Source organism: Lemur catta, chromosome 5 (genome assembly GCF_020740605.2).
Source record: "Lemur catta isolate mLemCat1 chromosome 5, mLemCat1.pri, whole genome shotgun sequence".
Lineage (NCBI taxonomy): Eukaryota > Metazoa > Chordata > Mammalia > Primates > Lemuridae > Lemur > Lemur catta.
This window is the reverse complement of record NC_059132.1, coordinates 85,933,323-85,958,783: the sequence shown is the minus strand read 5'-3', so window position 1 is coordinate 85,958,783 and position 25,461 is coordinate 85,933,323. Positions and strand designations below refer to the sequence as shown.

At 34.4% G+C, this 25,461-nt stretch overlaps 2 protein-coding genes across 6 annotated transcripts in view; one reads left to right on the top strand and one right to left on the bottom strand.

The window, feature by feature from the left end:
* Positions 1–15,229, top strand: part of SCOC (short coiled-coil protein) — a 31,793-nt gene extending 16,564 nt beyond the window's left edge. The window contains exons 1-4 of one of the 3 annotated variants that reach the window (XM_045552251.1): positions 10,035–10,075; positions 11,559–11,630; positions 12,007–12,090; positions 13,617–15,229. In XM_045552251.1, the coding sequence (XP_045408207.1) occupies positions 11,609–11,630; positions 12,007–12,090; positions 13,617–13,759 (249 nt within the window). In that variant the 5' untranslated portion in view covers positions 10,035–10,075; positions 11,559–11,608 and the 3' untranslated portion in view covers positions 13,760–15,229. Of the gene's footprint in view, positions 1–10,034; positions 10,076–11,558; positions 11,631–12,006; positions 12,091–13,616 lie in introns of those variants that run through there. The other 2 variants (XM_045552249.1, XM_045552250.1) reach the window with 2 other exon arrangements.
* Positions 15,230–18,648: 3,419 nt separating this feature from the next.
* CLGN (calmegin) overlaps positions 18,649–25,461 on the bottom strand; it is a 54,164-nt gene continuing 47,351 nt past the window's right edge. For all 3 annotated transcript variants that reach the window (XM_045552237.1, XM_045552235.1, XM_045552236.1), the window contains exons 10-15: positions 25,274–25,424; positions 23,792–24,007; positions 22,521–22,646; positions 22,177–22,336; positions 20,527–20,627; positions 18,649–19,183 (exon numbers count right to left, since the gene is read on the bottom strand). In XM_045552237.1, the coding sequence (XP_045408193.1) occupies positions 19,103–19,183; positions 20,527–20,627; positions 22,177–22,336; positions 22,521–22,646; positions 23,792–24,007; positions 25,274–25,424 (835 nt within the window). In that variant the 3' untranslated portion in view covers positions 18,649–19,102. The remainder of the gene's footprint in view (positions 19,184–20,526; positions 20,628–22,176; positions 22,337–22,520; positions 22,647–23,791; positions 24,008–25,273; positions 25,425–25,461) is intronic.

Here is a 25,461-nt window from a genome sequence, read left to right as displayed (position 1 = left end):
AGTGAGCAGGATGACTCCAGAGTACTTCTGAAGGCTACATCAATTCTCTCCCAAAATGAAAAAGCTACATGGTATTTTCTTATGATCTGCCTCATGTAGTACAAAAAGGAAACCTACTTCAAACTCCAGAACTTGCAATTCTGTCATCAAGATGAGTTGTAAAGAGTTCCGGGCTCTATCCATAATTGGAGGAGCTGTTTCTTCTATAGGTTGAAGGGGATGTGAACTGACTTAAACAAGTTGTCATAAGCCTTTAGACCAGACACTGAAGTCAATTCTCTCCAGTAAATTGCGTATTGCAGTAACAGGTGATCTCTCTAAGTTCTCACGTATTTTTCATTGTGTTGGGTGTAATGCCATAAACCATGAATAACACCATGGGACCCACACAAAGTTCCACTAATGATGCTGGAAATGCTCCCAAGAAGTAGAGAAAAGTCATGACATTATAAGAAAAAGATGAATTGCTTGATACGTAACGTAGATTGAGGTCTGCTACTGTAGTTCCCTACCATTTCAAGATAAATGAATCCAGCATAAGAATCCTTGTGAAAAAAGAAAAGGAAAATCATGAAGTCATTGCTGTGGCCATTCCAGCAGGCTTGAAAACCTTGTACTTTTTGCAAGATAGCTTTTTATCTCATTTTGAAAATGCAGCTTTGGTATGGGTGTGGGATTGCCGTAAGAAAGGCATACCTATAGACTCTAATATGGTTTGAGAAAAAGCAAAGTTATTATATGACAACTTAAAGCTAAAGGAAGGTGAAGGATCTAAAGCTGGAGAATTTAATGCCAGCAAAAGATGGTTTGATGATTTTAGAAAGAGGCATTTTTTTAAATGTCAAGGTAACAGGAGAAGCATCTTCCACTGACCAAGAGGCAGCAGACGAGTTCCCAGATGCCATTAAGAAAATCATTGAAGAGAAAGAATATCTGTCTCAACAGGTTTTTAATGCAGACAAAAGTGCCCTATCCTGACAAAAAGGACATTTGTTAGTAGGGAAGAGAAGTGAGCACCAGGATTTAAGGCAGGAAGGGCTAGGCTAACTCTGCTGTTTTGTGCAAATGCAGTCAGGGTTTTATGATCAGGACTGTCCTTATCTATGCAGCTGCTAACCCCTGAGCCTTCCAGGGATGGAGAACCTGTGGCCTTCTGATTTTCAAAATCGTTCTTTTTTAAGCACCAAAGGAGGCAAGTAAAGCTTCATCTTTCTCTGCTGCACCCCTTTTAATAAAAGCATTTGTGCTGTAAGATTTGAATTCAGTCAAAAGGCTGCACTCAAGGATCCAGAAAGCCACATGTGGCCCCAAGGCCACAGGTTCCCCACCTCTGCCGGACTGGTTCGATTGTTGTTTGTCCTTAAAGTCAGGAAGTACCTTGCCAGTAAGGGACTGCCTTTTAAAGTTTTTTGATATTGTACAATTCCCTTGGCAACCCAGAGCCCCAGGAAAGACGTGGAAGAGGCCTACTTGTCCCCAAACACAACATCTCTGATTCAGCCTCTAGGTCAGGGGGTCATGAGGACCTTTAAGGCTCATTATGCAAAGTACTCTATGGACAGGATGGTCAACACTATGAAAGAGAACCCTAATAGAACATCATCAAAGCCCCTTATTGGGTATTATCAGGGAAATATGATCTTGAGAAAGCATATATGAACAACTCAATTTACCAAATAGTAGTACGGTATACTGTTGAGTACAGTATACTAGAGTGTAATACACTATTAAATGTAGTTTTGAAATCCAGTTTCAACAAGTAGGATATATTCTTCACTCACAAATTCAGGACAGCACTTATTCTCCAATGAATTCAATAACCTTTCAAGGGGAAAAAATAAATAAAAAAGAAAATGCAAGTTCTTATTTAGGAATAAGATGAAATGTTCTGCAAATTAATGAGCTTAAAGTATCAGACAACACACCTGGTTACACTTGAAATTTCTCAGAATGCCTCCATTTAGCATATTTCACCTTAAAATATCCACAGTATGTTTAGAACCCTCTAATTAATTAACACAAAATAGAAGTTTTTATATGCACGATGACAGTGTGTCAGACTGGAACATCAAAATGATCTTGGAAGTTCTTTATTTTATTATTTATCATTTCTTCCCCCATAATAAGTGGCCTTATAACAGTTTTTATTTTGGACTTCCTCCATTCTCTATGAAGAAAAATTTAACTTTGTGCTTTTATTTAGATGAACTATGATATCAATATTCACATATTCCAGATCATATGAATGTTCATCTTATAATCAAATATTTCTATGTAATTTCAGTGGTTTGTATTTCTACTTATATCTTTTCCTTATTCAGAAGAAAATAATTTTTTATGGCTAAGTAATTTTTTAAACCATTTATCTTGAAAAATAAAATGCAAATATGGAACCTATAAAAAATAAATGTATAGTTTAATGAATTTTCAATTCATGACCAGTTTGCCAAAATTTCAGCTCATGCTTTTTGTTTTTGTCCTGTAGTGTTTTCCCTAGCCAAATTTTGCCAATTTTATCCAATTGGTAGATTTGACATATTTATTTGTCTTCTGTATTTCCTGTTAAATTGCGAATATATGGGCTAGGTCAAGTCAGGCTGCATTTTTTTTTTTTTTTTTTACAAAACCATTTGATAGGTGGTGGTATATTCTTTTTCCAATAGAAAGTATATGATGTATGACTGTGTCTCTCTTTGTGATGTTAAGGATATTGATGTTCAGTGTCTAGATCACTGTTTCTCAATTATCTTTTAAAATTATACCCCTCTTCCCAGGGGCCTCAACCTCTTCCCCTACAAAATTGTCTTATGCCAAACTTGGAAAGCCATTATTTCTTCAAATATTTTTCAGTACAGTACTATTTTTCCTTTCCTTCTGGGACTTTGATGACACAAATGTTAGGTCTTTTTTTCTGGTCCCTCAGGTTCCTGAGATTTTGTTCATTTTTTTTTCAATAATTTTTCTCTCTGTAGTTCAGATTGGATAATTTCTATGAAATTACCAAATTCACTCTTTCATTATTCATCTCCATCCTGCCATTGAGCCTTTGCAGAGAGTTTGAAATTTCATTAAAATTAAAGAATTTAAATAATTTTATTATTTTATTTTTCAGTGCTAACACTTCCATTTGGTTTTTGTTTATATATTCTATTTATTTTGCTCATACTTTCAGTTAGGATTTCCATTTTAGCATTTTCCATGATTGCTTCAAGTATTTTTGTAATAGCTGCTTAAAATCATTTTCAGATAATTTAACATTTGTGTCATCTCAGTGTCGGTATCTATTCATAGGAATTGAGATTTTCATGGTTTATCATAAGCTAAACAATTGTGGATTGGATCTTGGCTATTTTGACTGTTATGTTAGGAGTCCCTGGGTCTTGTTTAAATCCTATGGAGAATGTCGATATTTCTGTTTTAGTAGGAACATTAATTGGTTAGGTTGAGGCTCCAAGTTCCAACCTACCTTCTTTGGGTTGTGGTTCAAAGTCATTTCAGTTTTAAAAGTCTTTGCAGTTCTTTATTTTTATTTAATTCTAACAATCCTAATTACAATTCAATAAAATAAGTATTATGATACTGATTTTACAAATAAAAAGTTAGGTTTGAATTCAGTCTGTATTACTAGCCATATGATACTGGAGAGGATGTTCTTTGAGCCTTGATTCTTGATTTCTTCATCTGTTAAGTGAAGTGATAATATCTAGCTGATTAGATTATTTGAGGACTAAGTAAAATAAGACATGTAGCATACTTAGCACACTGCAGTACCTAAAGAAATCCTGGCTAGTCTCATTTTTATAAAAATTTCAATTTTGAGGAAAAATTAAAATCAAATATATACATTTTAATTTACAGAAGATGATTTGACAATCACGTACACTTTGTAACTACCACCCCAATCAATCAAGATATGATAGGACATTTCTATTACCCACAAAGTTCCCTTATGCCCCTTTGAGTCAGTCCTCCTCTCATCTTCAACCCCATACAACCACTAATCTGATTTCTACCACAATAGCCAGGGTTTGCTTTGCTTCTTGATATTGGTAAATTGTGGTGTCTTCTCTCTTTTGTTTTCTGGATAAATCTCCCTAGAGTTTTTAATTTTATTATTCCTTTAAAAAAACTACCTTTTGGTTTTATTTTTTTCTATTGCTCTATGGTTTGCCAATAGAATTGATTTTTGCTCTATATTTTTTCCTTCCACCTGCATGCTTTGAGTTTAATTTGCTCTTCTTTTCCTAATTTCTTAAAGTGAATGCTTAGATTTTTTTTTATTTGAAACCTTCCTTGTTTTCTCATATAAACATTTAATGATTTTTTAAAAAAATCCCTCTAAGTACTACTTCAGCTGCATTCCACAAGTTTTGATTGTTTAGGTTTTAATTTAATTTAAAACATTTTCTAATTTCTCTTGTGACTTTACCTGTAACCCATGGTTTGTTTAGAAGTACATGGTTTAATTTCCAACTACTTGGGGATTTACAAAATCTTTCTGTTACTGATTTCTACGTTAATTTCTTTATGGGCAGAGAAAATAATTTGATTTCAATTATCTTAAATGTGTTGAGGTTTGTTCTGTGATACAAAAGAGAGTCTATTTTGGTGAATGCTCCATGTGCATTTGAAAAGAAAGGGTGTTCTTCAGTTTTGGGTGGAATGTTCTATAAATGTCTGTTGGGTCAAGTTGGTGATAGGATTGTTGAGGTCTTCTATTTCAATAGTTCAGAAATTCGCCAGTGCTTTGTTGAAATCACCTTTGTAGCTTCCAAAAATACTAACGCCTGTAGCCACTCCTTGAGATTGTGATTTAATTATTACGAGATGCAGCCTGTTCGTTGGAATAATTAAAAGTGTCCCAGGTGATTCTAATGTACAGACAACTTGAACAAGAAATGTATTGACTTTTACACTTCAGTTTCTTTCTGGGGGTTGCTGAGAGGATCAAATGGGATAAGGTGCATGAAAGGGCTATACCTAACTACTATTAAGGTATTTTCTCAATTCTAAATTATCAAATGGTCAGGCACCACTATAGATGTAATAATAATTTGGGGGGGGGTGTATGGAGAGGAACATTCCACTAGCAGTACTTTATGAGCTTTCCGATTTTGGAAATAAAAATATGAAAAAGTCTGCTTTTAGAATTCATGAACCACGGTATCGCACTGACTTTCTCTTTATGTTCTGTCTGCAAATGCTCTTTTCTTCAATTTGAATAGTTTCTTCCTCGCCCAGCGTTTGGTCATACCAACCTCCTTCCTGATTTTCCACACTGGACCTCTGACTCCAATTTTCAGGTTCCTTAAGAGACCGACGAGCGGCTTCACTTCGACCGGCTTTCACGCGCTTCGCTTCTGCACTGTCATTGGCTGTTGCTCTTCCTGGACCCTCCCACAGCGTCCTCAATCCTGATTGGGTGTCCATGCCCTTTTGTTATGCAGAGGTGGATCACGGTGCTTTGACAGAGGACGATTGGGGCGGGGACAGCTAATGCGCAGGCGTGCATTCTTGAGTCGTGATTGGCGGGCGACGGGGTGGGACGGGGCGGGACTCTCACGGCGCATGTTCTATGGGCGGAGAGGGCGGAGCCGCCAGTGTCAGTTGGTGTAAGTGTCTCGGCCTGCGGTGTCCTCCCGATCCCTCCCCTTCCCGGCGCCTCAAAAGAAAGGTGAGGGCCGTCCCGGGCAGCCGAGGGCTTGGCCCCAGGCCGCTGGAGTTGCGGACTCGGTGCCGCCAGGGCTTGGAGGGCGGGGCGGGCTGGACGCGGCCTGGCGCACGGGGGGACCGGGGGAGGAACGGTCTCGGGCCTGGGCATTTGGTGGGCAGCTGAGGCCTGGCTCCCTGCGGAACCGCTACGCAACCTCTTTTTCTCATCTTTCCGTTATCAGGCCCAGAGGTTCTTTTGGAGAGGGGCCGCTCGCGGTCCTTGACGTAGATATCCTGCGGCTTTCTCCCCGACGCTCTTGCTCATGGGTCGGAGGCCCCTTTCCAGCCCCCTGCTCTGGAATTGCACTGCGGGAGGGCGTTTTGGTGGGGTGGGACCCGACACGCCTGGACTTGCCTGTGGCTGCCCTGCAGTAGCCTGGGTGGTGGGAGAGGACTCCGAAGTGAAGAGGGAGGTTCGTGAGCGGTATAATAGGGATGGAATATTTTTCCAGGAGCTGAAAGCAGCACCTGGGTTTGTTTCTTCATCGATTTCTCCCAAGAGTCCTACTTAACAAGTTTTGACAAGTAAGGTTTGGAAAGGAGTAGAAGGATACATTCCTGAAAGGCAGGACTGTTGTTATACTATGTATCAATCTTGGAGTATTATGTGACAGTATTAGTGACAGATGCTCTTCCAGGTGTTCCCAAAGCTGTGCCTATGTATTCTGGTGCCTGTACCCCTCATTAATTAAACTTAATGTAGCTAGCCATTCTCTGAGGATCTAGCTTTTGTTTAAATGCTCATGTGGCCAAACAATTCCTTTATCTTGTGGAATTTGAAACTGGATTTATTTAACCAGAACAAATCAAAGCAGAACTTGAACAGATATGAACAAACAAACCATATTGAAGTTGATGCAGCCTGAAGGGAATGAAGTTGATCATGAGTTGCTTAGTAAAAATACGAAAAGAGTTGGACATCAGGGGTTGCAAAATGTTTGGCAAACTTAGATTAGGTCCATATTAAAGTTTCTTCCATCACATATGAAGTTAGACCTGGGTTCAAATTCTTGGTACAGACAATAGCCGTGAAACCTGAAGCAATATTCATAGTCTTTCTGAGATTCAGTGTCCATATCTGTAAATTGCATTTTCCTTCTATTGTTTTGATGAAATAATATATATAAAGCATTAGCAGGTTAATGCACAAAGACATTATTTTAGCAGTCTTACTAGTTTGCTAGTAAGTGGATGACATGATGAAATCACTTTTAGATGCTGAAAAGTTGGGTGGTTGAGATTGGATGGATATTGGAAAAAAGTCTCAAAATGTCAAGTCTCAGGTGTGGGCATAGCTGTGGTGGAATGGTAGCAAATCCCTTGGACGTTTGCTGTAGTCTTGGCTCTGTCGGTAACTATTTCTGTGGTCTTCAGTAAGCCTTTCTCATCTTTGGCCTTCATTTCTTTATTTGTAAAATGAGGCAGCTAGACCAGATGGTTTTTCTAAAATTCTTTTTGTGGCCTGAATTAGAGCTAAAAGGTAAAGAAGATAATAGCTAACATTTATTGAATACCTACTATGTACTAGGTACTATTGCAAGCGCATTGTATGTATCAACCCATTAAATTCTCACTACAAACCCATGAGATACGTATTGTTGTTATCCCCATTTTACAGATGAGGAAACTAAGGCTGAGATGTTAACCTTGCCCAAAATTCCAGAGCTTATAAAATCGCAGTGCTAGGATTTGTTTTTTGTTTTGTTTTTTTTTTTTGGAGACAAAGTCTCGCTTTGTTGCCCAGGCTAGAGTGAGTGCCGTGGCGTCAGCCTAGCTCACAGCAACCTCAAACTTCTGGGCTCAAGCAATCCTACTGCCTCAGCCTCCCGGGTAGCTGGGACTACAGGCATGTGCCACCATGCCCAGCTAATTTTTTCTATATATATTTTAGTTGGCCAGATAATTTCTTTCTATTTTTAGTAGAGACGAGGTCTCACTCTTGCTCAGGCTGGTCTCAAACTCCTGACCTTGAGCGATACACCCGCCTCGGCCTCCCAGAGTGCTAGGATTACAGGCGTGAGCCACCGTGCCCAGCCCCGCAGTGCTAGGATTTGAATCCAGATAATCAGACTCCATATTCTTAATCACCGTGCTAAACTGTCTCTTAAGAAGAGGGATATTGTGGTACTATTAGGTTCTCCAAAGGAAGGTACAAGTATATTTGGTGAGATGATAGTCTTTGGTCACAGGTGTGTGGGCATGGAAAAGATGATTTAATTAAATGGATCTTGTCCTAATGCTTGCCACACTTCCTGGTCCTTATTCCCTCTATACCTTCTGGCTCCTGGACTTAAATTATCAAAAATAATTCAAGATTCTCTTCCACTAACCAAGGCTAGATGCAGATAGGCAGCAGAATTCACTGTGGTTTTTGAGAAAAGCTTTAAAAGGTCTGACCTAGGCATAGGTCAGAGCTGAAGAATCTCAGAAAACCATACCTGTTTTGGGCCTAAGGCAGATTTAGGATAGGCAGAGCAGCCTCAGCACCCCAAATTCATTTCAGTCTTCCTATACTTGAGAAGCCTTAGTCTGGATTCTCTGTCTTTTTTGTCAGATTTGCATTTATGTATAGTAGCAGAAGGAGTTGAAAATGAACTCTTAAGAGTACCCTTGACATGGAATTTGATTGATGTTATAGCAACTGTAGGTTTTATGTAAGGATTTTATAGTTGACAAACTCAATCTTGTACTAAATCTCTATTATGACACAGTACTGTGTTAATGTAGACATTTTTGCAGTTTGAGGATTGATCCTATTTTGAAAGAAAATAAAATCCATGGCTAAGATACTTTGACATAAAGAACTCATAAACCTTTTGATCCCATATGTAAAATAAATCAGTTTATTACTCTAAATCTACTAATATAGTAGAGTATACACAGTAGTAGCATTTTGAGGCCAGTTTATTTAATCACATTACAATAAAAGAAAATTGTACCCTTTTGTTATTGTGGAGAGGCAGCAGGTAATGTTCTAGGCCACTTTTATAAAGAGCCCTTTTGCACAGGGATGCCATATGTAGTTGGACAGGTTTTGCACTGTACAACCCTTGGGGTACAATCTTACATAAACAATAATGTGAATTGGCTCTCAGGTTGTGTGATATGTCCTATAGGACTGTTCTTGTGGCACTACTTTTGTGCTCCTGCCTCTGCCTCAACTTTGAATACAAGAGTAATTTTTCCTGTAATAAGCCCCCTTCACCCTGTTTATCTGCTTTTTATTTTCTTTCACTTTTTCAGAAGAAGTCAAACTGTTGGTAAGCCATGCATAGATTTTCTGTTATTTGTGTTATATGTGGCCAAAATTTCAGTAACTGACTGCTTTTTCTTTACCTATTACACTGGTCAGTTTGGAACACTTATGCTTTGTAGAAGACTTTTTGGTTTAATTTTAATATTAGACTGAAATATAAGCAAGAGAAAAATGCCCCTTCCCTGCACTATATCCAATTTCAAAATCAGATGTATTGATTTTGTGATTATCTGTGACTTTGACTTGTATATCTTATAACTCTTCTCAGCTATCATGAAAATTCTGTTTTAGCCATATTCTTAAAAACATTGAGTATTAGAAATTTGAAGTACTTTAAAAAAAATTATCGAAGGGCAGTAAGCAAATTGCAGTTTACTGTTGCTGAGTATTCCCAAGATCATTTACTTTTGCCTTTGGCTGTTGCCTATTCATCTTTCGCTGGATCAGTGGTTGTAATGGTATATGAAAAGTGATGGTGACTGGCACCTTGTTAGAGGCTTGCTCTTCTGTCAGGGAAATGTCTAATCAGGTTTTCACTGTTGACACTCTTCCTCTTCAGTTATAAAGAGACGTGTTGATTGAATGGAGAGAAATAATTTTTGAAATATGGTCTTCAAATACTAGAGTAGGTTGAATAACTTAAAAAAAAATTAGAATCTATTTATAGATTACCGAAAACTTTTTAGTATGTTTTAGTACGTTTGGATTTATCTAGATGTACTGATACATACTTTCTCTGAAGTGCAGAGAACCTGAGAATTAAGTGCTGCTTAGATCAGTGGAATGATGCTTGAAGACTTGGAGTAGGTTTATTAAACATTATTAAGTTAATTGTATACCATTTGTACTTAGTTATTCTTTAACACACTGACTGCCACACTAGAAAAAAAATTTTCTTTTCCTTTGGGGCCATGGTGTTTTATTACAAAAATAGAATAAAAACTTTGAAAACAAAATGGTCCTTTACAATTTAATGAAAAATTTGTTATTTTTTATTGTTTTCTGTACATGAGTCATATGCAACTTGAAAAATAGTTCTTGTGGCTCCCAAGGTGAAGAGATGTGTGAGTTACATATGCTTCAAGAGGCCCTGGGCTCAAAACTAGGGTGAGTTAAATACAACTCACATGGGAGTTAATGTATTAATAATGTTATTTAAGGGATGTTTAATATCTTTCTTTTTTCAGACTAATGAGTGATGGATGTCTTACTTGAGTTTCTATACATGTACATTGGACATTTTATTTCCATGTTCATGCTAGTATCTGAAGTGTAAATGACGCTGTGAGGGAATGTATAAAATACACTGTTATCTCTTGATTGTGATTCTAGTTCCAGTATGCAGACATACTTGTTTAATAGGTCTGGTATCTGCTGTCTGAAATACAGAGGCATAACAATTCTTTGGTTATAGTAGGTGTTCAATAAATTCTTGCTGAAAGAGTAACAACACTGACAAGACAGGTCTAGGTTGCTTCAGTGTAGTAGATCAGATTAGTTAACAAATCTGTTTTCAGTATGTCTGGAAGCATTATTTAATAAATTTTGAGCACAATGAATTTAAAATGAGTGTTAGCAGTGGAGCAGAACATGTCTCATAGGAATTTTGTGCTCTAATATTTTGAAGCCTTTTATCAAAATAATAAAATGTTAATATTCATTTATTTCTTTACATTGAGATTAGCCTATTTTGACTCAACCATAACCAGGAGGTGACAAGTGGATATTTTTCATTTATTCCGTATTAGTGTTTCAGATGTCTAGTATTTTTCTTTTGAATTTTATATATACAAAATTAAGCAATATATAAAGTAATACTTTAATAAAGAATATTTTTAAAAGCTTTATCTTCATCCATGCCAGCATCCTTATGTCAGAGCTTTTTCCATTTTGCTGTGTTCTCTTTATCCATATTTATCTACATTTTACATAATTTACATCAGTGAATACAATTTTATAAGCATTCTTCCATGTTGTTGTTGTCATCACAATTATTTTAGTAGCCAATCCATTAGAAGTTACAACGTAATTTTCCAGACTCTGAATGGACAGTTATGTTGTTTCTGATTTACTGGGCTGTAAATAAGGTTGAAGTGAAGATTTTTATGTCTGTAACTTTCCCCTTTTTTGTAATTGTCCTTTAGGTTAAATTTCTAAGACTAAAATAATTAGTAAAAAAGATTTAAATGTTTTTATGAATTTTGTTTTTTATTATACTGCTTTCCAAAAAGATTACATATTTAAAACTTGCGTCCAATATTTGTGTATTTGTTTTTTCATAATTCTTTGCTAGCATTGATCATTATCTTACCTAAAAGAATAATTTAATAAATACACAGTGGTATTTAATTGTATATATTTTTTGATTACCAAGAAGCTGAACATTTTCTCTTGTCTACTTAATACTTCTCTTTGTAAACTATTTGTATCCTTTGCTTATTTGCCCACTAGGTATTTATTTTATTCTTAGAAACATTAAAGCAAATAAAAGGAGTCCTACTGGGTCATATTTGACTAAATCGTCATCTTTTGAAAAACAGACATATTTTACTGCTGTGTGTGTCTATGTTTCTGACTTTTTCTTATTTAGACCATTCATCAAGGATTTTGTATCCAAGGCCCAAAAGTTTGTTACCCAAGATGATGAATGCTGACATGGATGGTATGTTCTTATTTTCTTGTTTGTATGTTCTGGTTTTGTGGATGCTTTTGCTTTATTAATCAGTGGAAAGAGCAGAGAAACAATATTTAGAAGGCTTGGATCTTGGCTAATTTACTTACCTATCTCTTGTCTAGTTTTAGAAAGGATCTAAATGGAAGGCAGCTTCCATTCCTTGACTGTGAAAGATTGTCAAGTCAATTTTATCTTTACCTCTGTGTCCTCATCTGCAATTTGGGGAAATAGCTTTTTACTTCACAGGGCTCTTGTATAAGTCAAGTAAGAATGCATACAGAACATTTTGCAGATTTTTAAGTGCTATACTACATAAATGGTACCTAATGTTAATTAATAGTAAATTTGAACCTTTATGTTACAGCAGTTGATGCTGAAAATCAGGTGGAACTGGAGGAAAAAACACGACTTATTAATCAAGTGTTGGAACTCCAACATACACTGGAAGGTTAGCTTGCATTTTGTAGTTTCCTTGAATGACATCCAGTTAATTGAAGTTATAAGCATTTATGTTGCTAAATTTTGTTTTTTAAGTGTATAATTTTTTTTTTAATTTCAGTTTAAGTGTATAATTTTTAAAAGTATAAACTTCAAAGTCCATTTCACTATATATTTTTTTTTGTTTCTGTTCCTGCCTGTAGATTTGGCTGGTGGTTTTAAAGAACAAATACACTTCAATAAGAAATTCAAATAATGTTCTTATGCTTCCCTCTTTATGTCTAACATAATGCTATTTAGTATATGACCCCCTTTTAAGTCCCTGCAATGTGTTACTAAGTTCACTTTAATACAGATTATTTTAAAGTATGTTAAAACAATGTATTAGCCTTGGAGATTAAGGAGAATTAAGTTTTTTTTATTTTCCAATGTTTTGCATAAAATTAATACTACCACTGAAACATCTTTTGGTCTTTAAAGAAATTAAGAGGTTGTGTTTTTTTGTGTTTTTGACACCAGAGCGAGCAGATCATGTCATTCAGAATCCTCCAATGGCTTGCCGTTTTACAGAGTTAATAACCATCTGTGACTTCCCTTTACCTTTCAGAGTCAGGTCACACTCTCTGCCTCACACATTCCACCTCAGACTCTGAGCTTCTTGCCGCTCTTTCAGCATGCCAAGCATGCTTGACTCAGGGTCTTTGCCGTTGCTGTTCTCCTCTGCTTGAATCTTCTTCCCTTAGTTTTATATCTATATGTCTCATTCTCTCACTTCCTTTAAGTCTCTGGTCAAATACCCTTTATTAAAATAGGTAACCCTGAAAGGAGAAACTTCCCTTCTGCTTTTTGTGACCTTACCTTTCTTGCTTTCTTTCCATACCAGCTCCTCACTGTGTGACATACTGTATGTTTACTTATTTAATGTTTGCTGTTGACCCACACTTGTACCCCCTTAACACACATGTGCACCTGTTTCGTTTACTCTTCTAGAACAGTGCCTGGCTCCTACAGGGCACCTAAGATATATTGGTTAAATGAGTAAATGGAGATAATTTTTTATATGATCATCAAGAACTTCATCTTTTGAATTTCTTGCTAATGTTAAAATACAAACTGATCAGTTGCTTGGAAACCAACTGCTTATATGTGTATGAATTCAGTTATGTTAAGCTACTATATATGTATCTTAAACATTTCTAGTAAAGACATTATGGTTTTATGTTGATAAGATATAAACCAGAATTTGTTTTACAAAGTCTGTTTTTTTTTTTATAATTAACTGTTTTAAGAATTAACTCCTCAATATAAATGTTTTTTTTTACAAAGAATAACATTTAGTCTAACGTGAAATCTCTTTTTAGAAATTATTGTCTATGGATTTGCACTGTTTACTTTGCCATAACTTCTCTAAAGTAATCTGAATCCTTAAACTTTAAGGATTGTGTTGTCTCTTTTAAGAATGGAATCTTAAACATTTTGTAATATGGAATCATTGCCATCATTTTATAGATAATGGCATTTTTATTTTTTATATAGATCTCTCTGCAAGAGTAGATGCAGTTAAAGAAGAAAATTTGAAGCTAAAATCAGAAAACCAAGTTCTTGGACAATATATAGAAAACCTCATGTCAGCTTCTAGTGTTTTTCAAACAACTGACACAAAAAGCAAAAGAAAGTAAGGGATTAATACCCGCCTGTTTTATGGAATTGCTGCTGATCTTTTTTTCTTTAAAACTTGGATAGATTCCAAAAGTTACAGTACCTTTGTTTGTGGTTTCATTGGATATTTATGAAGATAATGTCAGATGTAGGCAAAATTAACAATAACAGGAGACTTCTATGAGTTTGTGAATTATGTTAGTCTATGAAAACGTGCAAATGTATTGTAGAGACTTTATAATTAGAATTGCATATATTTATGAAACTTAAAGATGAATGTTTTATTGAATTTGTTTTGATTTGTAGGTTTAGCACTGTCTTTTATTATATGCTTAGTTAGATATACAAGAAAATAATCACCATGTTGTGACAAAGTGACCAAAATCATGTACTGAATGCACAGCTTTATGTACCCTGTCCACCATTTTGTGCCTCTTCTCCATTTGCTTCTTCCTTACTAGTTCCCTTCTCCTAATGAAAAAGTCGGTTTCATGTTTGTAAAAGAATTTTAATAGTTAAAAATAATCTCTGAGAGTAACCTGAATTTTAGTTGTTGAAACTTAACCAAAATGAGATACGTTCTCAGCTAGGGCTTGTCATTTGTGATATTTAGTATTAAGATAGGATTGCTTGTTTCTCTCAAATCAATTGAAAACAGATGGAGGCTATAAAAATGAATACTTTTCTTTGAAAGTGAACTGTCAACTTGGGAAAGTTTGTTGTTAAAAATTTTGTTTTTCACAAAATAACCCACTTGGTATCTGGATATGAGTTCTGATTGTGTGTGTGTTTAAAATAGAAAACCTTGAGGAAAAATAGAAATAGGGTGGAAAAGTACTTGGTAAACAGTAGTAACCAACTCAGTGTTTTCACTCCAGGTTTGTATTTTCTCTGGCACAAAGTAGATCTTCTGGGAAACATATGTGAAAGTGGATTAAATTTGACTACCCTTATGTAAGCCACATCTGGAAGAGAATAGTTACAAGGAGTTTGGTCTCAAGGTTTATTTTTCCCCAGAAGATCAACTTTTGCAAAATTCCCTAAGAGGATATTACTATCAGATTCATGAATAAAACGAGAGAGTTTTACATGTATACTAATTGATAATCTTGTTCAATATTTTATCTCACTTGTTCTCCCAGAATTTTCTATAAGTTCCACTACTTGGTTTGCAGTTTTAGTCATCCTGTAACAATTTTTAAAAGTTTAGTTTGTAGATTCCATTTGGTAAGGGAATCATTATCAGAAGTAATGCTAAAATGTTATAATAGGAAAAGAGATCCACTAATATAGCTTATGGTTACTAGACTCGGGCTACTTTTAATCATAGAATAATCTTATATATTGGTGTAAGAGTTGATGAATGACTTTAGCTGTATGAATATACAATAGTCACACTGCAAACATTTTGCATCCCTTTTGTGACCTAATTTACATACATTTAAACTGTTGCAGTTCTGCTTTGCTGTTTAATAAAAGGCTGTTTCAGAGATTGTGTGTGTTTTGATATAGTACATGGGGTATGTATAGGTGTGGTGTATCCATGGTTGTTTATTGCCACAGGATAAATACCATATCTAAGTACCTAGTTAATATCTAGGGGAATAATATTTTTATCAATATAAATATTACAGGTTATCAATACAAATATTATAGGATATTATACATTAATTTAAAAAATAAAAGCAAAGCATTCAAAGAAAAGGATCCAAGATCTCCAGGGAAAAGGAAGTTATATTTTTTAGGGTTAGGCTGAGCTACCACAACAACAAGAGACCCAGTGATAAAGCACGTATAATACAGGAGTTTCTCTCCCACCAGTGGTTCTGAGGTCAGCATTACAGGCTAGCAGGCTTTGTTCCACACAATTATTCAGGGACTTGGGTTGAGGATGGCTCTGCTGATTTCAATCATGGCTTCCAAGTCACTCTTGTTATCACCATTTTAATTTGAAGAAAAAGAACATGGAAGTGCCCACATGCAAGGTTTTATGGGCTGGGCCTAGAAATGGCTCAGATCTCTCACTGTCCAATGGTGTGGAGACTTAGTTACGAGAGTAGCTGAGAAATGTAGTCCCTGGCTGGGAAGCCATATTCCAGCTGCACTCCATTACTATGGAAGCAGATAAAGGATTTTGGTGGCTACTAGCAGCCTCAGCCACAGCTTTCTTCTCTTACTACTATTTGTGCACGATCTTCTTACCACACATAGAACATTCTCTACCTCTCCTCATCCAGTTACTGATTTCAGCTCAAGATCCAGGATCTAGGATCTCATTAAGGTCCATCAATTTGGGTGTGGCTTCTAATAGTCTGATAACCTCTAAACTGTTAGTCAATTTTTTTGCTCTCACTCTTGCTCCTGCCCATTTGTAATGCTGTAGTGGGGAGAGGATAGCCAAATAACCCTCAATTTGGAAAATGGAATAAAGGGAAATGTTTACTCAGATTCAAAGCAATATGGAATGCTCTTGGGAGACCTATCAGTGGTAAACAGTGCACAAGGACTGTGTCCAATTCCTGACAAAGACTCTCAACCAAATTTTAGACTCCTCTGAGCCCTCTTTTTGACTAGGCCTTATTCTTGAGTCCTGCCTTTGGCCTGCCTAATCCAGTTTTAGCAAGAATCCTACTAACTCAGTTTCAGAGGCAGTCCCTACCCTTGATCACCCTTCTCTAAAACTACCCTTACTCTTCCATGCATTTGGATGCCTAGGCACAAAAGCTCCAAATGTATTGTCAAATGCATTTTCTTCCCCATCAACCTGCCTCAATTGGCCTGTCAGATTAGGGATAATTTTTATTTCCTAAATTCCTCCTAGCTGTCACACTGTGGAGATACATACGTACAATATGTATCGTTTATGTAGAAATGCCATTGTTTTAATAAATCATTGATATAAAAAGATTTAAGTAGTTATCTTACTTTAGCCTTCTGATATTTCATCTCTAAATCCTGCTAAAGTTAAAATATATGGCCATAATTGAAAAAGAATCAAAAACTGTTCACGGTACCTAGAGTGTAATATATTTATGTTTTAACTATTCTGCATAGTTTTCACTGAATATGAGACCACTTTTGAACTAGAATTCTAAATTATTAAAGTACATTAAATTCATCACTAGTGTGGTTCATTTTAACATGTAAGCAGTTCCATCATGTGCCTTATCCAAATATGGACTGACTCTTCAAAAAGAGTACTAACTCTAGTAACATGATGCTTTCCTAGAGAAATGATCAACGAATCAAGGCTATCTGGAAAACATAGTTAAGAAAAAGGAAGTTACTTTAGCCTAGTCAAGTTAAAAAGCTTCTAGAAAGGCCAACTAAAGTAAGAGAAAAACACTTGTTTTTCTCCTTTATTAGAGAAAAGGATAAAATTTAAGTCATTTTAAACAATAAAGTCAGAGTAAGGAGTAAAAGGAAAAAGCTTTTTGATTATTAAGAAAGATTCTATGCCTTTTCTACTGCATGGATCCAGCACAGGTTATTCATTAGAGTTTAAGTTTTGGTTAAACCTATCAGCCATGGTACATCCACAGAGGCATGTGTGCACAAGAATTAGCAGTGACTTGGCAAAATTGGTTGCTCAAATTTTACCACTGCAAGCTCATGGAGTTTAACCAAATGTTAAAGTTAAAATGAATGTGCAACCAAGAAAAAAAAAAGCAGCTTTAATTAGTCTTCAGAAAAAGTGCTCACATACAAGACACTTGTCAGGCAAGAAGGTTTTCATTAAATTAAGAAAGAATTTTATCTCCTGAAGTAGTGGTTTACTTTCAGAAATATTCTCATCCAGAATTATACCATATGTCTAGTACATTTGGACATCTCAAATGCAAAGCAAGAGAGAGAGTCCTTGCAAGATGTGTTCAGTTAGTATTAAAGAAATACAAAGTATGGTTAACTACCGCCAATTTATGAAAGTTCATAACGTAGCAATGGAGTAACGCACTTATTTGCATTTTCAAGTCACTCTTTGAAATAGGGAGTGAACAGTATTACTATGTTTCACTTCCTTTAGTAAAGGCAGAAGCTAGAAACTTTTTTTCCTTATACGTAAGTTCTAAATGTACCTACTGGGGAAGATGCTGCATGGGAACTTAATTTGGGGCTTGCCCAAGGATGGAGTGTATATGTCTGTAAAGGGATCCAAAATCGTACCCAACTAAAGTTCTTTAGAATACTACTACTTAGAATACTAAGTAGTATTCAAGTAGTTCTGTGGTCTCAAAGATTTATATCATCTTCCAAATGGTCTAAACTTTTGTTACCCAAACATAAAAAGTTCATAAATAAAATATTATAAATGGAACAACATAGCTGCATTATAATGTAGTCCAGTGACTTTTGCTAACTGCTTTAAAAGGAGGAGAAATTATAATAGTTTCTCCAATCTACCTTAGAGGTAGCTTTGAAGCCAAATAAGAAAACAGACTTAAAATAGGTTTGAATTTGTCAGGAAAAAGCAAGATAAAAATACAAAAAAGCATGACGAATTGACATCAGGCATTAGAATCTATTAAAATAATTTAAATCCTCCTTAATAATAATCTATCTGTTAAGCAGGGTATAATTTAAAGAAGAAAAAATATTTAAGTTTTATTTTCAAGAGCAATGACATGTAAGCAAATTTTGTGAATAGGGTAAACCACTCTGGCATAAAACAACTATAAAAGCTTGAAAAAATCTGTACACTATTTTGTTTTGATAAACCTACTATTATATCTTTGTATTCACATGTAAAATATCCAGTAATTCTAATGACACTTAGACATTTCTGTTTTGTTGACCTGTCAACAAAACACCTCTTTAAAGGAATCTATAATTGAAGTGAAAAACTGACCATAACCATAATTTGACATCAACTAGGTAAATGTGGGTCACATACAACACTTTCAATTGTTGATAGAATCAAACAACCATACAGAAACTTTATTGCATTTAGCTCTGTAAAACGGAACACACTCTCATTTTTATTATAGAACTACCAGTTATATTGTAGTAGAGCCATTTAAGTGGAAATTCCAATAACTGATTTTTCCAATAGCAGTGAAGCTGCTACATATTATGTTGCTCTGTACAAACCAAAACTATCTCCAAACTACTAAAACTATAACTTCTAATGATATTAATCTCTTAAATCTGATATGTAACATGCCACTTTTATTTTAAATTCAAAGACCAGGTAACTTCAAAGTTACTGTTTTTTATCCCTGAAAAGAAAGACTAAAATAAACATCTGAAAGAATAACGTTGCTAGATATTAGAAACAGATGCAGGTTGATTCAAGTTCAGTTCTGGCACGCTGACTTTAGAATGCCAAATATCTCTCTCAAGAATTAAAAATACTTGACTATAGTTTAGTCCTTACGTACTCTCCTTTTGCGTACTGACTTTACTGGCCCATCTCCGGAGCCTGTGCTCTCATCTGCTTCTTTCATCTAGGAAGAAGAATCATGAAGATGTTTATTTTAGGAATACCCTGTAACTAGTAGATAGTAGTAATTAAAATATTTCTTATTCTCTAAAATACATTTTCTATCAATCGTTATGAAGGTATTATGTGGTATAAAAATAAAAGTTATTTCTCAAGGTTATAATATACAAAAATTGACTTACTTTAGCTCACTGACGAATATACATAAGAAGACTAAAAGACTGGAAGATGGAATTGGATATTTTTAAAGGTACACAAAATGTTTTGTGAAGCAAAATGTAAACAGAATATATAGTCAAGTAAATGACTGCAAGTAATTAAGTCACAGGTGAAACAGTGACTGTTTAAAACTGTGCTCTGTCACAAATTATCTTCACTCAGCTCTCCCTAAATATGGGTATTCACACTAGATAATGATCCCCCAAAGTCCCTTTAAAAACTCAGGGGCAGTTAAGACCAGTAACCAGGTATGTGTACTGAATAAACTTTAGGAAACATTTTAAATAATAGCGAATTTATTTGGAAGATTTCTTTGAATAGATAAAATAGAAAATTTATTTCATCACATGCAATAGGCCAGGCAGAACTCTACTTTTACCCTAAGCAGTTAGAATGTGATATGTTAGGATGGTGATTCTATGGGGTAAGATGATGTAGCTCGTAAAGGGCTAGAGAAATAGAGAACACAGATTTTTGATTTATGCTGAGTAAAAAAGAAAAAAAAAAAGAAAGCCTCTGGCTCTAAATTATACTCTCGATTATTTATGATTCCGTAAAATTGACTAGTAAAGGCATTGTGGAAAGTTCTATTTTATATCAGGATTCATAAAGCGGCAGACATACTCAGTAAGTAGGGGAGAAAACCTAATTCATTAAAGATTTGAAAAAAACACCAGATTAAGCAGATAGTACTCAACTACCCAATGAATGAAATATTGTCTCAATATTTTACTGTCACATTTTGAAATAAGAATGTTTTTACATCAGCTATTAAAAAAACTGTAATAATGACTATTTTTAAAATATTGATATATCCATTTATTTTACCTTTCAATAGAATATTTTAATGATAAAGTCATAATTTTTTATGGATGCAGTTCTATCTTTATGTTTTCTAAATGACAGACTTACTCTATACTGTTTTATTAGGCATTAAGACAATATAAATTATAGTATTTTCTTGCCTTCTTTATGGATACATTTTAAAAACAATACAGAAGCTCTTATGAAAGCTGGGGGAAATAGGGCCAGAATTCCTTTACAACCAGATTGCTTTTATTGAAATGACTTTGTGGATAACAATTATACATAGAAACTAGTTTAATTTTCTGTTAAAATGCGGCTTACCTCATCCTCTGATCCTGACTTATTTGATTTATTACCTTCTTCTTGCCCTTGTATGATTTCGATTTCTTCTTCACTCTTTTCCTCAGGTTCACCTTCCTCTTCTAAAATATAGATTTTATTAAAGGCAAATCCTCAATGAATTAAATTTTGCTACTGAAATCTATTAAATACAATAAGAGGATTTATTTAAATTCCAATATTTAAAAGCAATTCCTTCCATTCAAAAATTTTAAAAAATTAATTATAAATGCTCATTTCGTCACGTTTTACAAATAAATCATATTTGAGTTAAAGGACAAGTTTAAAAAATTCTTAAGTATTCAGTCTGTACATAATATGAAAAAACAAAAAATTATTGTATCATCTTTCCTATGTTCATGTTTTGGGAATACTTTCCCTTAATTTTTGGTGATCTTTTATTTTCAATATGCTATTTATTTATGCTTGTTCTCTGTGGCCACTATCATGCGTTTTTTTCAGTTATTGATTCTCCTTTGTATTCCACTTAGCCAAACCTCCAACTTTGTCACTATCATTATGAAAAGAAAAACATGTCCTAGGAGCTATATAAATGCTCCTCCCCCACCAAGTATGAGGTTTGGGGAAAGGGAAGTTGAAAAATCATCAACTCTACCTCCTCTTGCATATTTCCACATCCATAATGTGGGACTACATGGATATATGAAAGTACCTTCTATAAGAAGGCCCTTCCAATACTTAAATATTCCAATAAAAGCCATATATAAATACCCTCTAAATAAGGTTGATCAAGACATCAATATACTAAGCACTATGAAGTTACAAAAATAAGGCTCTGAGAACTTACAATCTAAATAATTTGTTTTAGATACCCTGATAGATACACACATACACGTGCGTATGCACACATACATATGTATATATGTAAATATACATGTGTGTACAGATACCCTCAAAAATGTATATATGCACACACATGCATTAAGTCATCTGTTTCATCATCTAATTTAAAAATAATGCTTCGAGACACAATTTAAGTTGTGAAGGGCTCAATCTGGAATTTGGCTTGGGACGCCTGGCAAATCAATAGTTTTATTTCCTCCCTCAGTGTGTGTGAGGAGGTCTCAGTGGAGAGCCAACAAAAAGTGGCTTTAGTTCTAACATACCTTCAAGAGTTTAATATAGGTAGGAAAGGGATATAGGTGCAGCAGTCCTTTCAGGAAATTAATCAGATTAGTTATTCTGTATGATAACTATCTGCTAAACAACAGCCACTGGAAGACTTGGTGTTGATTTTGTCGCTGCAATCACCTGCCTTATATCTGTTCCTCGTCTACAGAGGCCATGATAATGCACCTTCCATCTCATGTTCTACATTCTCAGAGGCAAGAAAAGTCTTTGCAAAAGGCTTTCACAAATGGGCTTCAGAACTGTGAGGCTCTGAAGCAACTGAACATTATTTAAATCTCTTTTTTCCTAGAAAACAAAAACTATAAACAGGGTGGCTGCTCAGAGGCTGTTACTCTTCTTTGCCATAGTCATATATTCCTGGGCATTCAGATGTACAAATTTGATAATAAGCAAGTACAATAGCTAGTTACTTTGAGATAATATACTGTTTTTATGAACTTTACCCAGGGTCCCCATTATAAATCACTGTTACCATTTTACCTTTTTCAAGAATTTCACCATCACTTTGTTTTTTTTCCTCTTCTGTGTCTACTGGTTTCTCCAGGGCTGCTTTCTCTTCCTTCACTTCTAGTTCTAGTGGTCCCTTTGTTTGTGGTTTACATATGTCAGTTTTTTTATACTCTGTGTCTTCATATTTTTTCTGTGACAGTTTAACATAAGCTATTTTTACTAAAAGAAAGGCACTATTTTTGTAAAAAAAGTTTTTTTTGCAATAATTGATAACAGTGAACTATCAGTAAAAAATTATAGGAAATTTAGATTGTTACTTTTAAGAATCACTTGCTCAATTCATAGGAAAAAAAGTTGAAGGAAATTAATTTTACCTTTACTTTTCTTGGCCAACAAAATGAAATAATTAATGCTATTGGCAGCCCTGCTGTCACAAGATAAACCAACCAAAGCCACGGGCGTCCTTGAGCAGCTGCCAATAACTGTTTAAACACACCAGGCTACAGAAGAGGTAAGCAGAAAAACACAAATTTTACAAACCTTAATTGGGAAAGGCAACCTACGAAAAACATATTTTACCCAGGCATTTTATATTAAGATGTAATGAACTTATAAGCAAAAAAAAAAAAAAAAGAAAAAAGAAGTTTCATTTCCCCACCTTGTACTTTCTAAAGTTTAATTTAATTATTAGCATGCATCACTGAATGAGACTTTGTAGTAGAAGGTATGCCATTACAAAAGTGGAAACTTCTAGTCTACTAGCAAGAATAATGACAATTTTCTTTTTTGGCAAATCTCAGGCTAGAACTACTTTTCATGGATGTATTATCTGGTTCACTTAGAAGAATGCAACTCTCTGATAATTCATTCTGTACTTTTAAAAAACTTATTAAAATCATACTTCAGAATTGTGTTTTTTCTTCGTTATATAAACAAATTTTACATTTTACCCTCAGTAAGGAAGTTGTTTCTATTAAAATAAAATCTAAAACCATCAAATGTTTTAGTTAAAAGAGGTCCAAAATGAGGATCCCTCTTTACCTACTCTTGATGGTTTTTGCTAGTATCCAAAGAAACCAAATGTAAAGTATGAATTTTTTTAAAGCAATTGATTTTAAAGATATATTCTCTAAGATGCATTGTGTTGAAATATTTAGCTTAACTTTTTCTAAACAGTGTTAAGATTTGGGGGAAACAACTGGAACACAATTTAATAATGTTAAACTTAAAAATTCTTTGCACTCCTCTAAGTGAAAAGTAGTTAAAATAAATAAAAAATAATATTTAGATTAATGTTATCACTTAGGCCTTGAATTGGCAATGTGACAAAGATATTAGTCTTATTTCTAGAAATATAATATAAGCATTATGTCCTATTAAAGTTGTTATAATTTAATGAATAAAATGAGAACTTAAATATACACATATAGTTCATGACATATGTTATAATGAAGTTGTATCATAATATAATAAAGCTAAATATTCTGTCTACATAAACTTGTTTAAAGTACATTTCCTTGGTATTCAGTAATTATTAGACACTTCTTTACCTTTAAAGGGGCCATATGTATAACCTATAACCAGGACCAGGTCTCAATACTCCTATACATAGTTATATCACTACCACTGTTGGTCAATACCATACCTCATTAGCACTTGCTACCATTATTTTCCATCTCCAACCATCTGCAGCCCAGTGATCTGCTACTTCTTTTTCTGAACATATAATAAAATTATCAAAGTAGATATTAGAGGTCATAGACCAAAGCTCTAAGCCCAGAGCACGGAAAGAAGTCAGAAGAAATGGATGATCATCTTCAAAGTAATCTGGATTAGGAATTTTTCGAGGACTCCAGATTCCCTGGAAGAAAAAATAATTGAAGGCATTTTCAAATAAAATAATTTCATTATAAATGCTGTTCAAGAAGTAGTTTCTGTGGAATGAAATTAGCAATACTAACTGGAGAAAAAGAAAACTTTAACTGATATTAATTCATTAGTAATACACTGGAAATAAAATCTTTCCTCTTATTCTATATACGATATTCCCCATGAGTAATACTGACGTTAAACTCTGGAAAAAAGGCAATGTGAAAAAGGAAACACACAGAAACCTGAGTAATTAAATTTCACAAGTGATACTATTTTAGACAAGTTTTTTAGATGGAATAAAAAGTTATTCAAAGCAAGATATTAAAGTTGCCCAAATCAGAAAGATCATTGTATAGTAAAAATGGGTCACTCCACTTAACATATACACATGATAGGCAGCATTAATTAATCATAGGTTAAACCTCAGAACAACTACTCAACATGAGACTTCCATTAGATCTTAAACAATTAAACTGTCAATCAAATCAAATAAATTCAACAATATGATCACTCACTGACTCACTCCACTATCACATATATCTAATTCTGTGCCAGGCACTATGCCAGATGATCAAGATAGACATGGTTCCTGTATTATGCAGTTTAAAGTTGAATGAAGGAAAGAGAGATTAAACAAAAAAAAAACTACCAAAATAACATTTTGTGTTAAATACTATGAATGAAAACTACAGTAAGTAATTACAATATGTAACTGCAGATATATGATCTTAGAAAATATCAGTGAATAATTACAAAGATAAAACTAGAGGGTTAAATAGATAACATAGGAACTTTTTTAATATAAAAAGCTAGGAATGCTCAAAAGATGTCTGATTGATATTAGAATAAATTCCGTATTTTAGTAATACTAAAACATGAGCACATTCACTGAGTATAGGCATTAATTACTAAAATGTACAATGTAAGTCTGCTTGATCAGAATTCATTTCTTATATTTATTTCTAAAATAGAACTTTGTTCCACAGTGAGCATCAAGTGATTACTAGGGAAGAATATAGTCTGAAGTGATTTATCTTCAGTTTTTAATTTCATTCCCCTGGAAAATTAAATAAAGAATGCTTTACTTTTTAAATATAAATTAGTTGAGGTCAATTTTCTTTGACTTCTTAAGATTACAAACTTCTAAAACTTAACACTTAAACTTCTAAAAGTTAACATTATTGATATTATAATATATACATAATAGACAATATCACATTCTTTATACTAAGGAATTGGAACAAGCAGTTATTACCTGGTAGTTAGGATTATCAATCATTGGAGGTCTCCATACTCCTTTGTATTTTGGGTTGTCTATCATGGGAGGTTTCCACTCACCACACCCAATCTTACATGCTGGATTAGTAATATGAGGTGCCTCCCATTCTCCATCCATGTCCTCATTCCTTAGGATATTAGAACAAAACAAATACAGTAACCTTA